This window comes from Mesocricetus auratus, unplaced genomic scaffold (genome assembly GCF_017639785.1).
Source record: "Mesocricetus auratus isolate SY011 unplaced genomic scaffold, BCM_Maur_2.0 Super-Scaffold_6723, whole genome shotgun sequence".
In the NCBI taxonomy this organism is placed as follows: domain Eukaryota; kingdom Metazoa; phylum Chordata; class Mammalia; order Rodentia; family Cricetidae; genus Mesocricetus; species Mesocricetus auratus.
In genome coordinates this window covers 13,321,409-13,336,604 of record NW_024429183.1, presented here as the reverse complement: position 1 = coordinate 13,336,604, position 15,196 = coordinate 13,321,409, and the positions used below count along the sequence as shown (strand labels likewise).

Below are 15,196 nucleotides of genomic sequence, written 5' to 3'. Positions count from 1 at the left end.
TGTCAAGTTGACAGTTAATGCTAACTAGTTCATTTTACCAAGACAGAAATGATGGGAAAGGTCTAGCACAGGTGGAATGAATCTTGGGTACCTGTCTTCACCATTAATATGAATACTTGGACATCCATGAACTACCTGCTAAACATCCTCTTTTTGATTTGTAGAGGTGTCTTAGTTTGGGTTTTTATTGTTGTAAAGAGACACTATAACCATGGTAAGTCTTACAAAGATTGGGGTGGTGTCTTACAGTTTCAGAGATTCAGTCCATCTGCAGCAGAATGGGGAGCATGACAGTGTACAGGCAGATGTGGTGCTGGAGCTAAGGTTACTACATCTTCCAGGTAACAGGAAGTTGACTGACTGTCACACTGAGTGAAGCTTGAGAAAAAGACCTCAAAACCCGCCCCTACAGTGACATACTTCCTCCAACAAAACCACACATACTCCAACATGGCCAAACCTCCTAATAGCAGGTCTGTGCTGAGCCTAAATCTTCAAAATCAAACCCAACCTGTCTGCATCAGCCCTGTGGAATGTTTCAGTACAGGTAACACCCTCTTCTGATCTCTGGTATGCACATGGTGTGCATACATACATGTAGGCAAACAATCATATGTACAAACTAAAAATAAATACATTAAGTATTATCTACCTATAGTCTTTCTTTTACAATTTGATAGCATCTCAGTCTACGTAAGACCTTGAGCTCTGTGCATCCATTTAGCTGGATTCTTTCTCCAAAAACACATCAGGAAGATGAAGGGAAAGTTCTACTAGAAAAGGCCCAAGGAGAGTAGGGTGGAGATGAGCTTTTATCTGACCTCTGGGAGCATCAGGCATACACGGTGCACATACTATACACATGGGCAAGACATTCATACATATAAAAATGAAGACAAATCTTTTTAAATTATTTTAAATAAAATAAAAACAACAAAATGCTTTCATCACTCTCTCATTTAATCCCTACAACAACCCTGTGAAGTAGCTGCCACTAACAGGTAAGGGAGCAGATTTGAATGGCCTGAGCAAATTTTCCCAGGTCACATAGCTAGTTATTGTCATGAGGCTTCAAAGGACGCTGTAACGATAAGCGACACACTTACTGAAAGTAAAACTAAGTATTTATTGTAGAAATTACTCACAAGATACCAAACAAGTAACCCAGATGAGCCCAGTAGTCCCCCCCCCCCGCCGAACCGGAAGCCGAAATCCGGGAAAAGAGACAAGACTTCCTGTGTGCTGTCTTTTATGCCTTCCCCCGTAACGCCCCCTAGCCATGCCCAAAAGTGGGCCTGGCTAGTGACGTAGTTCACCGCCTACGTACGTATATACGTCTTTACGTCTGGCCGTATATGTCTTTAGTCATGCCTAAAGTGGGTGTGGTTAGCGGTGTGGTAAACCGCTCTTTTATTACCTCATCTGTATGCGCCTCTAGTAAGTCACATGGTTAATGGCGGCATACAGGCTTCCTCCTACATTGTCAGATCCTGACCCAAACTCCTGTATGCCCAACTCTTGAACACATGCTGCATTCTGCTGAGCTTTGCCAGCCAGTGACTTCCAAAGTGCTTACCCCTTGTGAGAGCATGGGACTTTGAGAGGCATCAATGAATTGAAAGTGTGAGCATCTGGATGTGAGACCTCAGGGTGTGACTGAGGCTGAGTAATTCATCTTCACCTAAAAGAACACGAGCTGGTCATGGCTGCATCCCTTCCAGCTCTTAGGTGACTCCCCTGACTCTAGGATGGCAAGGCAGGAAATCAGTCACCTTTCAGCCCAGAGTTCCTCCTGTTCTGCCTTCTTGCTGCTTATGCCCCTTCCTCTTGGTCTTCCCCAGCCTAGACTGTTTATACACCAACACCACACACATTGAGGTGAACTTCAATGTGGACGTGATAAAGCCAGGGAAGACACTGGAGATCCCAATTACCTTCTACCCTCGGGAAGCTATCAACTACCGGGAACTCATCCCATTTGAAATCAATGGGCTCTCTCAACAGATAGTGGAGATCAAAGGGAAAGGTACAGAAATGAAGGTAAGAGACAGTGGGAACTTCACAACCCTCCTCCTTCCTCTTTCCAGACTCTTGGCTGCTGGAATCCACACCTCTTCACTGAAGTCCCACCTGGCCCCACAGCCACTTTGCCCCAAATAAACACACAGAAGCTGTATTAATTAGAAAACTATTGGCCGATGGCTAGGACTTCTTATTGCTAGCTGTCTTAATTATTAACTCATAAGTACTAATCTATGTATTTCAACATGGCCTTATCTTACCAGAGAAAGCCTGACACATCCCATCTTCCCATTCTGTATATAGTGTCTCTCCCTGGCGGCCTCTCTCCACCTCCCCTCCCCAGAATTCTCCTCGTCTCATAGCCTCACCTATACTTCCTGTCTGGCCAGCGGCCAATCAGTGTTTTATTCATCAACCAATAAGAGAAACACATATACAGAAGGACATCCCCCATCACTCCGTATCTCCCCTTCTCTGTTCCTGGAATTGCTCCATGCAATATCATCTGGCCCCACCAAGGTGCTGTCCCAAATCACAGAAGGTGGGGAGGAATTTTTAGACTAGGCTGAAGCAAATCCCGCCTCTCACTCAGAACCAGACTCCTTGCATCGATGAACTGACAGCTGCAGCACTAAAGACACTTCTTGGAAAAGCGCCGCATGCAACGTCCCACTGGAGGGCGTGTCATGTGCGGACATAGGGGTCAGCTGTGAGCTGTCTATCCCTCCTCCTCACCCTCACTGGTGAATGTTTACAGCCAGCTGTGGATCCCACATCTGTAGGAAATGGTCCTGTCCTGATAGTCACCCCTGTGTTCCTAGCACCTGATAACTACATCTGGTATTTGTCTAGTGGCGATATTTGTATTGTAACAGAAGGTTTAAGAAGTCCGGAAAAAAAATCAAGATTCTCAAGAATACATAGGCTATTTCAACAAATGAGCAAGGGGAGGGGTGTGTGGCAGCCTTCCCCCAAGCCACAGGAGCAATAGGACATTGCCACCTGGTGTGTCTTGTCATCGCAAAGCACAGCTCTTGCTGTGAAGAGAATTAGAAATAATCTGTTGTAAGCCAAATATGTGTGATGAAGGATTGTTCTCAAGATCTGGGTTAACATGAATGACATGATCCACAATCCAAAAGGCTGTGTGAGCATTTATAGTCAGAACTAAGGAAAGTCACAGGTGTGTGTGTGTGTATGTGTGTGTGTGTGTGTGTGCTCACGTGCACATTGATGGGGATAAGTTACACAGAGAGGGAAAATCTGCAGGTTTCAGAGGTTCCACTGCTTCCATCTCCATAGTGGGTGAAAGCTAGTAATGAAAGGAGGAGCACCTGACCTGAAGCAGTTAGGTCATGGAAAGAGGGAGCTGCCCTTGCTTTCACGGGACGCAAGCATCATGTTTGTTTTCCACACTGACTGACAAACTCTACTCCCTACTCTTTCTGGTCACACAGATTTTAGTTCTGGACCCAGCCAACAGGATCGTGAAGTTGGGAGCTGTTCTGCCAGGACAGGTTGTAAGGAAAACAGTTTCCATCATAAACAACAGCCTTGCCCAGCTCACCTTTAACCAGTCAGTCCTGTTCTCCGTTCCAGAACTCCAGGAAGCCAAGGTCAGTGTAGGGAAGTGGGAAGGCTGGGGGACAGGGCGTGGGGGTTTGCAGGACACAGAAAAATTGGCTGTGAGCAGCCAGCCAGAGCAAGAAGCCCAGAGAGTGTCTCATCCCAGGACTCTACATTACCCACCGTCTCATGAAGACAAAGAGGGAAAACCCCTTGTTCTCTTTCTCCACAAATCCAAAGCTAAACTCAGTCCCAGTGGGTCAGGGCCCTTAACCTCCTGGCCTGATCAGTGCTTGCTTGCTTGGTGGTCCCTTTATTAGGAGTTGGGGAATAGAACCCAGGATCTTTCACTTAGTGGACAAGTACTCTGCCAGTGAACTCTACCCCCATATGTCTATATCAAACTGCCTCTTCAAGGGTAACCAGAAAGTGACCTGCCTTGAGTCATTACCTCAGGCTAGTTCCCAAAGTCCTTGGGAAACTCCCAGGACAGTTGTTTCCTCCCATGTCTCTCACCTCACTCCATCAGCCTCAGGGCATTCCTGCCAAGTACTCCCTGATCTACAGAGTGTAGGCGTTGCCTTCCTTGAGGAAGAAGTGAGTTTGCTTTTCAACAGGACTAAGAGGGAAAAGGAAGCCAGATGGGAATTTATTCTGTGGCTCCCAAACTTTAGAATACAGTCACCTGGGGAACTTTAGAAAATGTAGCTTCGCAGGGCAGTAGTGGCACATGCCTTTAATATTTGAGGCCAGCCTGGTCTACAGAGTGAGTTCCAGGACAGAAAGGGCTACCAAGAGAAACCCTGTCTCAAAAAACAAAAACAAAACAAATAAACAGGTCAAATGAAACCATTATCCTGTATGTTAACTAAAATACAAATAATAAAGAGAAAGCACTGACTAATAAGACACAGATCCGCCCAGGATTCTCAGGGGAGCCGAATCATTGTTTTGGGTGTCTGGAACTTGTATTTTCTTTCTTTCTTCTTTTTTCTTCTTTCTTTTTCTCTTCCTTCCTTCCTTTTGTTTTTTTTTTTGTTTGTTTGTTTGTTTTTTTGTTTTTCGAGACAGAGTTTTTCTGTAGCTTTGGAGACTATCCTGGAACTAGCTCCGTAGACCAGGCTGGGCTCAAACTGACAGATCTGCCTGTCTCTACCTCCAGAGTGCTGGGATTAAAGGCGTGCCACCACACCCAGCCATTATGGCATTTAACAGTCTGTGTGTGTGTGTGTGTGTGTGTGTGTGTGTGTGTGTGTGTGTGTGTGTGTCTGTGTCTGTGTGTGTGTGTCTGTGTGTGTGTGTGTGTCTGTGTGTCTGTGTGTCTATACCTTGTTCTTATTCACCACCCCCATCTCTCCTTTCCTATCCCTATTCACCCATTCTTTCTCTTTCCCTTCCTCGCCTCAGAGTGTCTCTTCTACTTTCTTGTCATATGTGTGTGTGTTATAGATGTTAACTCTAGATTCAGCATATGGGAAAAAGCATGCAGTGTTTTGCATTTTCTCCCATTATCCTGTCTTATTCCCACTCTTCCCTCCCTTATACCACTTCCTCCTCACTCATAGTCCTCACGTTACTTGCACCACGCACGTGCGCGCGCACACACATTCACATACACACACTCACACACACAGAGGGGGGTCAGTTAAATCAAGGCTGCATGTGAGAGGAAACATGTGGTCTTGCATTTCTGAGTCTGGTTCATTTCCCTTAACCTGACACCCTCCCACTTGGGAGCACTAGACAAAGACTGGATTGACGTTTCTTGTGTCATGATTCCAGTTACCGTTCCCTTTACCATGGAGGAAGAAGGAAGAATGAAATACCCAACAGGGGCTGAAAAAATGGGACAGTACAGGAAATTAACATTTGCTGGATCCCTGTCATATGCCACACATTTTATAGACATGATCTCGCCCTTCATTGAAGAGCAGGTGAAGGGGACGGCTTGAATAACTTATCAAAGATGGCCCAGCTGGTAACATATGAGATTTGGTCCCTGGACTGAGAGCCCCGGCAGCTCTGAGGCCTGAGAAGCCTCCCTGTCCTCAGCTTCTGAGCCATGCCGTCTTCCTGTCTAGGTCATCACCTTGGATCCCTTCCACAATATCACCCTGAAGCCTAAAGAAACCTGCAAGTTGGAGGTTACCTTCTCCCCCAAGAAGCGCATCCCTCCTTTCTCTGAGGAAGTGTTCATGGAATGGATGGGGCTACTGCGTCCCCTCTTTCTCCTTAGTGGCTGCTGTCAGGCCCTGGAGATTTCCCTGGACCAGGAGCATCTTCCCTTTGGTCCTGTCGTGTATCAGACACGAGCAACACGGCGCATCCTCATGATGAACACAGGCGATGTGGGCGCCAGGTAGGACGGACAGCGGTGCCTCCCACCAGAGGCCATAACAGACCTGAATTCTGCCCCTTGCCTCAGAAGAAACATGACAATTGCAGCTGCCACCATGACTGCATGGCAGAAAACATGGGTACATGACCATCACCTGCCTCACACAACTTAATCTCAACAACTAGGTAGCTAAGACTGTAATACAATCTCTGTGGTTGAGATACTGAGGCAGGAGGGTGGACAATGCATAGTAATACCCTTTCTTCAAAACAAACAAAAAAAGAACTAAGGCCAGGCATATTAGTACTCTTTTGTAATTCTAGCACTAAAGGGCCAGCAAGTGGAAGCAGGAGGATCAGTAGTTCCAGGCAGCTCTGCCTATATATGTTCCAAGGCCACGTCAGCCTGGACTATATGAAGCATTGTTTAAAAGAGGAGGTGGTGCTGGGGATGTAACTCAGCGATAGAGCAATTACATAGCGTGTCTAGGTCCTGAGTTCAATTCCCAGCATCACAAAAAAGAAAAGAGAAAGAGAGAGGCAGGGAGGAAGGGATGGAGAGAGAGGAAAAGGAGTGGGGAGAAATATGGAGACAAAGTGTGATCTCTAGGGATCATTACCATGAGAGAAAATACTAGTAGTACAATTCTCAATCTGTTTTAGTATAAATGAAGTATAAAAAGATTAATTGACTTCTAAATCACATATGTATCAGTAAACATGGGTATAAAGCTGGGTATGCTTACCTGGAATCAACCCAGTCTCTGAGGTAGGCACTTTACAGCCTTATTTCACAGATGAAGTGAGGCTTAGAGATTCCACAACCAGGAAATGAAAAGACAGGACCAGAACCTAGGCTCTTCCTTCTTGCTGTTCATGAATTGACACGGCTGTCCAGGGGCCCTCGCCACATAGACTCAGTGTTGTGCCACCAAGAGGGATGTTATAGGGTAGCCCTGTTTTGGAAGGACTGTTCTTCACCATTCATGCTCTCCCTTCTGCCCATACCAAGTGCCCAATTACAGGGATGACCCCATGGGGTCATCAAGATCCCAAAGCCAAGGGCAGGCATAGCTCTCACATACAGGGCTTGTCGCCACCCTTTTGGATCTAAACAGGTAGTGCATGAAATGGTCAAGGCTACAGTCTTAATGGACTGTGGTCCTAGTCTAGCCACTTGCTAACTATGCTACCTTGGGAACAAATGTGTACATGTTCATACATACATTCCTTAGCTGTCATTCATGGACAATAAATGTAGCCACTTCTCACCCCTGTTCAACTCTAAGAGGGAGCAGAGTCCCCTTACCCAGAAAGCGACCTTGGCCCATGTTCTCTAACCACCTCTACTCTAACAGGGCTTCCTCCTCCTAGAGCCTAAGGAGTAGTCAAGGTGGGGACCATGGTGTCAAAAGTCCAAGAGACATCTTTTCCTTGCATACCCGCAGAATGTTAACATGCTGTCTCTCTTGTCTTCTTCTGTCTTGGAAAAGGTTTAAATGGGATGTCAAGAAACTCAAGCCCCACTTCTCCATCAGCCCTGAAGAAGGTTACATCACCTCAGGCATGGAGGTTGCTTTAGAAGTAACCTACCATCCCACTGAGATAGGAAGGGAGAGTCTCTATAAAAACATTCTCTGCTTCATCCAAGGGGCAAGCCCTCTGAGCCTCACCCTGTCTGGCGTCTGCGTGGGACTGCCTTCAGTAAAAGAGGTAAGTAGGCATTGGCCAGGGATGACCAAGGCCGGAGTAAGTCCAGCGAGGGTATTCAGCCCAGTTCCTCCCTGCCACAGGGACTTGGCACATACCATAGCCACTGCTTGAATGATCTTTCTTCCCTCTTCTTTTACTTAATTTGTGTTCTTTCTTCAGCTTGTGATTCAAGTATTACATCCTCAAGGCAGCTTCAAGGAGACCGGCTAGATAAAATTCTGGTATAAGAACTGGGAGCAGGGAACAGGGCACAGCTGGGTCAGTGAAGTGCTCACCGCACAAGCATTCTGTTCTTCCTTCTGGAGCAGGAGGACTCTGAGCCTTGAGTAGATCTGTGCTTTAATGGGGTCAAACCAGATGTTGACACATGTCAGAGGAAGCGAGGCTAATGAGAAGCACTTCCCATAGATGATGGGACATGGCAGTGGCTTTGATGGCACAGGGTACAGCAGAAGGTGAATATTTTACTTCAGGGCTCCACCTGTCTCTGTCCCCTCAGTTCTGGAGTTGCAGACAGACCCTGCCACACCTGGCTTTTATGTGGATGCTAGGAATTGAACACAGGTCCTCATGTCTGCACTGAAATGCTTTGACTAACAATGTGTGTCCAGCCACTACACAATGCAATTGTGTAAAGTTGTAAGGAAAAGTGAAACCGTGGCGTTTGCAGGAAAAATGTATGCAACTCAAAATCATATGTTCAATGGAGTAAACATATGAAACATATTGAAGCCAGTTTCAAAATTTATATGTGTTTATGTGTTCATGTGTGTGTATCTGTATATAGGGAGGCGTAGAGCTAGAAAGAAGGAACCCAAAAATATGTGTTGAAGGAATGAGGGGAAAGGAAATTGTCCATTGGAATTCACTATGGGAAACACTGTTTAAAAAAAAAAACCCTTCCCACCAGACAAAGGTGGCGCACGCCTTTAATCCCAGCACTAGGAAGGCAGAAGCAGGCGGATCTCTATGAGTTCAAGGCTGGCCGGGTCTACAAAGTAAGTTATAGGATAGCCAGAGCTATTGCACAGAGAAACCCTGTCTCCAAAAACAAAAACAAAACTCTATTCCCTCACGCTCGCACTGTAGCTCTGGCCCCTGAAAGACAGTTCAGAAGAGATGGCAGGGAACGTGATTGCCCTGCTCCTTCCAGGTGGTGAATTTCAACTGCCAAGTGCGCTCCCGGCACACGCAGACCATCATGCTCTCAAACCGTACCAACCAGACCTGGAATCTGCACCCCATATTTGAGGGTGAGCACTGGGAGGGGCCGGAGTTCATTACCCTGGAGGCCCATCAGCAAAATAAGCCCTACGAGATCACCTACAAGCCCCGCACCATGACTCTGGAGAACCGCAAGCACCAGGTAAACTGAGGCCTTCTGCCTGCTTTCTGACACAGGGTAAGCGAGGAGCTGTGTAGACAAGAGGCAGACTGCAGTTTCAGAGCTCAGAGTTGGAAGAATACTCAAGTGAGGAGTGAGGAGTGAGGACCCGGGTCCTGGAGCGGTGGGAAGCTGTGATTGCTGTCAGGCAGTAGCTCCCCCATTGGCCATGTTCTTCTTAGAATCCAGGGGCTCGGTCCTGAAATGAAGCACTAGACCAAACATCGAGAAATTCACATTTAGGTTAAGCATATCAGTAACATCAAGGTATCTGTAATAAAACTCAGAAGAGAGTCATTATGATGTCTCAGTGGGTAAATGTGCCTGTGCCTGTGCCTGCCACCAAGCCTTACAAAGTTCAGTCCCCAAAACCAACAAGTTAGAAGGGGAAAACTGACTCTCACAAGCTGTCCTCTGATTTCCTCACATGCAGTGCCATATGTACACACACACACACACACACACACACACACACACACACACTAAATAAATAAATATACAATTTAAGGGCTGGAGAGAGACGGCTCAACAGTTAAGAGCACTTGCTATTCTTACAGAGGACCTGAACTCTGTTCCCAATACCTATGTAGGGTAGCTCGTAACCACCTATAATTCCAGTTTCAGGGGACTCCAGTGTCCTCTCTGGCCTCTGTAGACTCTACACACCTACACAGAGGCACATAAATAAAAATAATAAAAATAAATCTTTTTGAAATTTAATTTTAAAAATCGCACTGAGCGGTGGTGGCATATGCCTTTAATCCCAGTACTTGGGAGGCAGACGAGGGCATATCTCCAAGTTCGAGGCCAGCCTTGTTTACATAGTAAGCTCTAGGACAGTCAGGGTGACAAAGAGAAACCCTTTCTCAAAAAATACAAGAAGCAAACAAACAAGCAAAAAATCAGTAAAGGAAAGCAGCCAGTTTTTGTGCTTAGAAGCAAATGTTTTCATGAGTCTTCACTCTCCATCCAATACAACGAGCTTCTGATTCTGTGAAAGACCCTGTCTTAAAGGAATATCGTGGAAAGCAATAAAGGAAGACACACAGTGTCCTCCTTTGACTTCCAAGTGGTTATACACAGGTTCACTCATCTACAAACCCATGTGCATATCACACACACACACACACAGACACCACATATGCATACATATATCCATCATCATGTACATACCACATACACATACGCATACCACTCATACACACACATGCATACATGTAGACACACATACCACTCACACACATACAACACATAAACATATAACACACACTCATACACACCAATGTACACACATATATACTCACATACATTAACCACACATACACACACATGCATACATATACACACGTACCACATATGCATACCACTCACACATATCACATACACACACACACAACACACACACACACACAACACACACACACACACACAACACACCAAGAGTTAAAATTTTAAAGTAAAAGTGTTAGATTTACTTGCCCCCTCCAGGTCAGATAGGTGCCTGTTAATATAGGATCTTCTGTGCCATTCTGATTTGTTACTTCTTCCAAGGGCACTCTCTTTTTCCCCCTCCCGGATGGGACTGGCTGGCTATATGCCCTGCATGGAACTGCCGAACAACCCAAAGCTGTTGCCAATATCTACCGTGAGGTTCCATGTAAGACTCCCTATACTGAGCTCCTGCCAATCAGCAACTGGCTGAACAAGCCCCAGAGGTGAGGGAGTGGGCGAATGGTCAGGGTGGGGGAGCAGATGACTTCCACCATCCATCTTGGTCCTTTCCTTGCTCAGGGCCTACAGAGAGTGTCAGACTCAGGGAGTCAGAGACATAGCCCTCAATGTAGCCAGGTGTCTCATGGACCCAATCTTCTTGTTCAGTGTTCATTCTTATAGATCATAGCGCATTGCCTCCCACAAAATAAATGCCCAATGAATATCAGTTCTGATCATCCTAACAGCCATCGTCTTTGTTATTGCTGAGTGTCTGATAGCCTGAGCTACTAGCCAGAGAAGAAAGGCCCTCAAACTGTGCTTACAGCAGGCAGTAGAGAGGAATACAAGGACCAGCAGAGATCAAGAGCAAGTAGCCTCATCCTTTCCTTGCACAGAGAACAAATGGAGACTAGCAGTGCATCTTCCTGAAGACCACCTGCTTGGCATAGTAGACAAAAGCTCAGATCTAAGTCTGAACCCCAGTTTTGTCAGTAGCCACACATGTTGTCTGAGCGTGTTGTGGTCCTTCTTTGGGCCTGCGTTTCCTCCTCCATAAAGCAGAGGTATTAATGAAACAAACCTCCTCTAGACATTATGACATCTGGGTATCAGTAACTAATGTGGAGAAGGGACTACTGGATACCTGGCTCAATAAATGGTAGTTACTGTCATTATGGATGGCAGAATGAAGACTAAAACAGACCTACACAATTTCCATAAAAGTAATAGACACAGCCCCTCTCCTTCCTTTGTTTGGATAGCCTCACGTCAATGTCTCTCATCGTTTCTCATTCTCTCTCTCCTCTCTTGTACTGCTCCAGATTTCGGGTCATTGTGGAAATATTGAAACCAGAGAAACAAGACCTAAGTGTCACTATGAAAGGCCTTGATTATATTGATGTACTATCTGGCTCCAAGAAAGGCTACAAGCTGAACTTCTTTTCCCACAAGGAGGGACTATACACTGCAAAGGTATCACCACATCAATGGCACCTCCCCAAACCCTGGAGGTTTGACCCTAGGGTGTTAGAGACTAGCAGATGCCATACTCTAGGCACTGTCCCCAGACACCCATAGTGTTCACTCTGTGCTATCTTGCCTAATTCATTCATTTGTTTAATAGGTATGAATTGACTACATAGGCCATGTTCTGTGCTGAGTGCTGGTAACACAGCAATGGCCAAAGCCAAGCAAGTTCTCTAGTCTTATAAAGTATAGTCTAGTGGAGGGAAACAGACATTCTTCTGTCAATATGTAACTTTCTAATGAGATAAGCTCTTTGACCTAGGGGACATATGTGAACTCGTAACTTCACAGGAGAAGTCAGGACTGAAGCCTTGAGTGTTGCTTGTTTATAAACAGTCTTTGAAGCTATTGTCAACGATGGAATCACCAAGGGAAAGGTTTTAAAGTATAAAATTAGACAAGGTCTTGAAAAGAATGTATGTAGAAGCCAGGATGTATAAATAAAATTGCCACCTAATAATGGTAAGATTAACAATCCAATGCATTAAGAAGAGCAAAATCTTGAACAGATTCTACTTCACAAGAGTAACCACATGAAATCCAGGCACGGTGGCACATACCTGAAGTCCCAGCACTCAGGAGAGTGTGAGGCCTGCCTCTGCAGTTGTGTGCTAAACTGAGCTATGTGAGACCCTGTCTCAAAAGAAACTAGTTTCAAGTTGCTATGTATTAACAACTCAGAAGCACACCAGGACAGCAACCCCATTTCCCCTGGAAGAGTTCTGACAGATGAGCAGTGTATCAGCTGTAGGGAGGGGCTGTTTAGTGTTCCCTGGGTGAGCTCTGAAGTCACCCCAGGCAGGGTACCTCTTTGCACATAACCTTGAACACATCACTGAGCTTTGCTGCACTTCCATTCCCTCCTCTGTGAGGACATTGCCAATGTATCGTGAAGATCATGCAGCCTGGCATAGACTAACCCCCCAGTAAGTGTTAGATGCTGTCTGTCATTGGTGTCATTCTCACTAACAACTCTGGCTCCAACAGTAGCAGGTGTGAATCCCACTGTAGCTTGAAGGTCTGGAGACCTCACTTGTTCTCTGGAGTTGCCTAGCTGTCCCCACTGGTAAAATTCTGCCAAGGAACCAAGCTGCTGTAGTGTCTTCTAAAGTGAACTGAAATTCTTAAATCATCTTTTTCCTGACAAAAGCCAGGCTATAGTTCCTAAAGAGAAAGGCTGCCAATAGGGATGGGACTGGCTGGCCATACCACCCCAGTGTGTGCTTCATGCTCCCAGCAAGGCCCCCAGACAGTAGGACACCCTGAGTGCAGACAGAGGACCCTGGGCTAATGTCTCTTCTCCCCTGCTTCTTTCTATTCTCCCTGTGAACACAGGTGATCTTCCGGAACGAGGTGACCAATGAGTTCTTGTACTACACTGTGAGTTTCAGGGTCATCCCTTCTGGCATTATAAAAACCATCCAGATGACAAGCTCAGTCCGCCAGAGTGCATCAGCCTCCATCAAGTTGGAGAATCCCCTGCCCTATTCTGTGACCTTCTCTACAGAGTGCAAGTTGAATGACATCAACCTACCTTCCCAGTTTGCTGTACCTGCAAACTCTGAGGTAAGACCCTTTCTGCCAAAATACCCTTGAGGGCTATGACAGAGGTTTCCAACTATGGGGTCTCTGGGTCTGTGTTCTGCAACGCTGAGTGTGAGCCAGCCCTAATAGAGGACAGGAAGAATGACAAGGGACAGTCAACCTCACATTCCTTTCTTCTATAGCCAAAGTCTTCATATGAACTCGGGATACTTAGCTTTAGTGTGAACAGGTAAAATGGACTCCTTTATACTTACTTTGTCTATTGATTGTTTGCCTTGTCCAAACTAAAGGAAAAACATCTTTTTGCTAATTATAAAAGTAGCATAGAGATAGAAGTGTACCTTAGTTGCAGAGCACTTATCCAACATGCATAGGGTATCCTGGGTTCAATCCCCAGGCCATACACACAGAGTATCATGGATTCTATTGTGAAAAAGAAATCAGTATATAAAGTATCAGGATAAAACACACATACACACACACACACACACACACGTGCACATGTACACATGCACCACATACACATGTATATGAACATGCATGTGTACACACACACACATACACATGCTTGTGCATATGTTGCTTGTTCTTGCTTATGTACAGAGTGTTCTGGAGAGCCACACAACCTCCAACCATGGTTAAGGGAACATGGTGAGGAATTATGAACCAAGGAGAATGTGGGCTTTCCTTTTTCTTCCTTTTATCAGTCTATCATTCCAAAACTCACTGTCTAAACTTCCCTACCTCCCAAGATCTTTCTTGTCCAACTATGCCCGTTCCCCCACTCCATCCCTTCATCTCCAGGACCTAAGTTAGTTTTCTCTGCTCTCCTGCCCATTGTTATCAAGATTGTATCTGTCCTTTGTCTCCTATATCTTTATGTGGTCAAATAAGTTGTACTCTCAACGATTTCTCCCCAAGCCAGGCTGCTTCAGAAGGGGGCTTCAGTTTTTGGTGGTGGTGTTTTGGGTTGGCTTCTTTGAGACAGGGTCTCACTGTGTCACCCAGAATGGACTCAAACTCATGATCTTATTTTGCTTGCAGCGCTTGACCAGTTCAGGCTCTCCTTTCAAGTGTTCCAATATTCTCTACTGCCCCCACTAAACTAATCTTATTACAACAGCTTGCAGGTCAATGGAAACCACCAATCCAGCCTCTGCTGGAGTGTCCCACAAAGCTTTCCAGGCTATGTGGACCCCCTCAACTCAAGGGTGATCTGGGCTCTCTGGCTCTCAGTGATGATGCTCCCCCACCATGCAGGCTCATTGATATTGGAACTTTGGCTCTATCAACTCACATCTGAGTTTGAAGTCATCTTTATACTTAGTTTCATTATAGATATTAGCTTGTTCTTGTTATTTTGAGCCTCACTGATCTATGTGTTTGAGCGTAGAGTAGGTATTGGAGGTGAATCCAAACAATGTTGTAACTACTATTATCCTTTTACCCTAAACCTGGAGAACTGGTTTCTATGTATAATATGAGTAGAAGTTTCACTTTGCTCCCCCAAGTCAATATGAATCATCTCAGGCTAAAATTCTCATTTTAAACTGGGCATGATGGCACATGTCTGTAATCACAGTATTCCAAAGGTATGGGAAACAGGATCAGAAGTTCAAGATAACCCTCAACTATGTATTGAGTTTGAGACCACCTTGAGCTTCTTGTCTCAAAAAAAAAGAAGCAAAGAAAAAAACCTCATCTCATCTTCCCCCTGCTGGAATATGCCAAGACTTCTTTGTTTTATTAAAATATACTTAGAGAAGGGTTGGTTGACATTAAATAGAGTTGTCGACCAATTATTCTGCTGATAGCTTGCACTCTTGCTACTATTCAGGAATATATCAGTTATTCTTGACTCTTCACTTCTATGTAAATTTTGAAACCAAG

At 45.4% G+C, this 15,196-nt stretch overlaps 1 protein-coding gene across 5 annotated transcripts in view; it reads left to right on the top strand.

Annotated features, from left to right (window-relative positions):
• Positions 1 to 15,196, top strand: part of Hydin (HYDIN axonemal central pair apparatus protein) — a 352,162-nt gene that overhangs the window by 331,162 nt on the left and 5,804 nt on the right. For all 5 annotated transcript variants that reach the window (XM_040736928.1, XM_040736948.1, XM_040736939.1 and 2 more), the window contains exons 78-85: positions 1,842 to 2,040; positions 3,480 to 3,638; positions 5,670 to 5,947; positions 7,419 to 7,638; positions 8,792 to 9,004; positions 10,574 to 10,737; positions 11,557 to 11,707; positions 13,097 to 13,327. In XM_040736928.1, the coding sequence (XP_040592862.1) occupies positions 1,842 to 2,040; positions 3,480 to 3,638; positions 5,670 to 5,947; positions 7,419 to 7,638; positions 8,792 to 9,004; positions 10,574 to 10,737; positions 11,557 to 11,707; positions 13,097 to 13,327 (1,615 nt within the window). The remainder of the gene's footprint in view (positions 1 to 1,841; positions 2,041 to 3,479; positions 3,639 to 5,669; positions 5,948 to 7,418; positions 7,639 to 8,791; positions 9,005 to 10,573; positions 10,738 to 11,556; positions 11,708 to 13,096; positions 13,328 to 15,196) is intronic.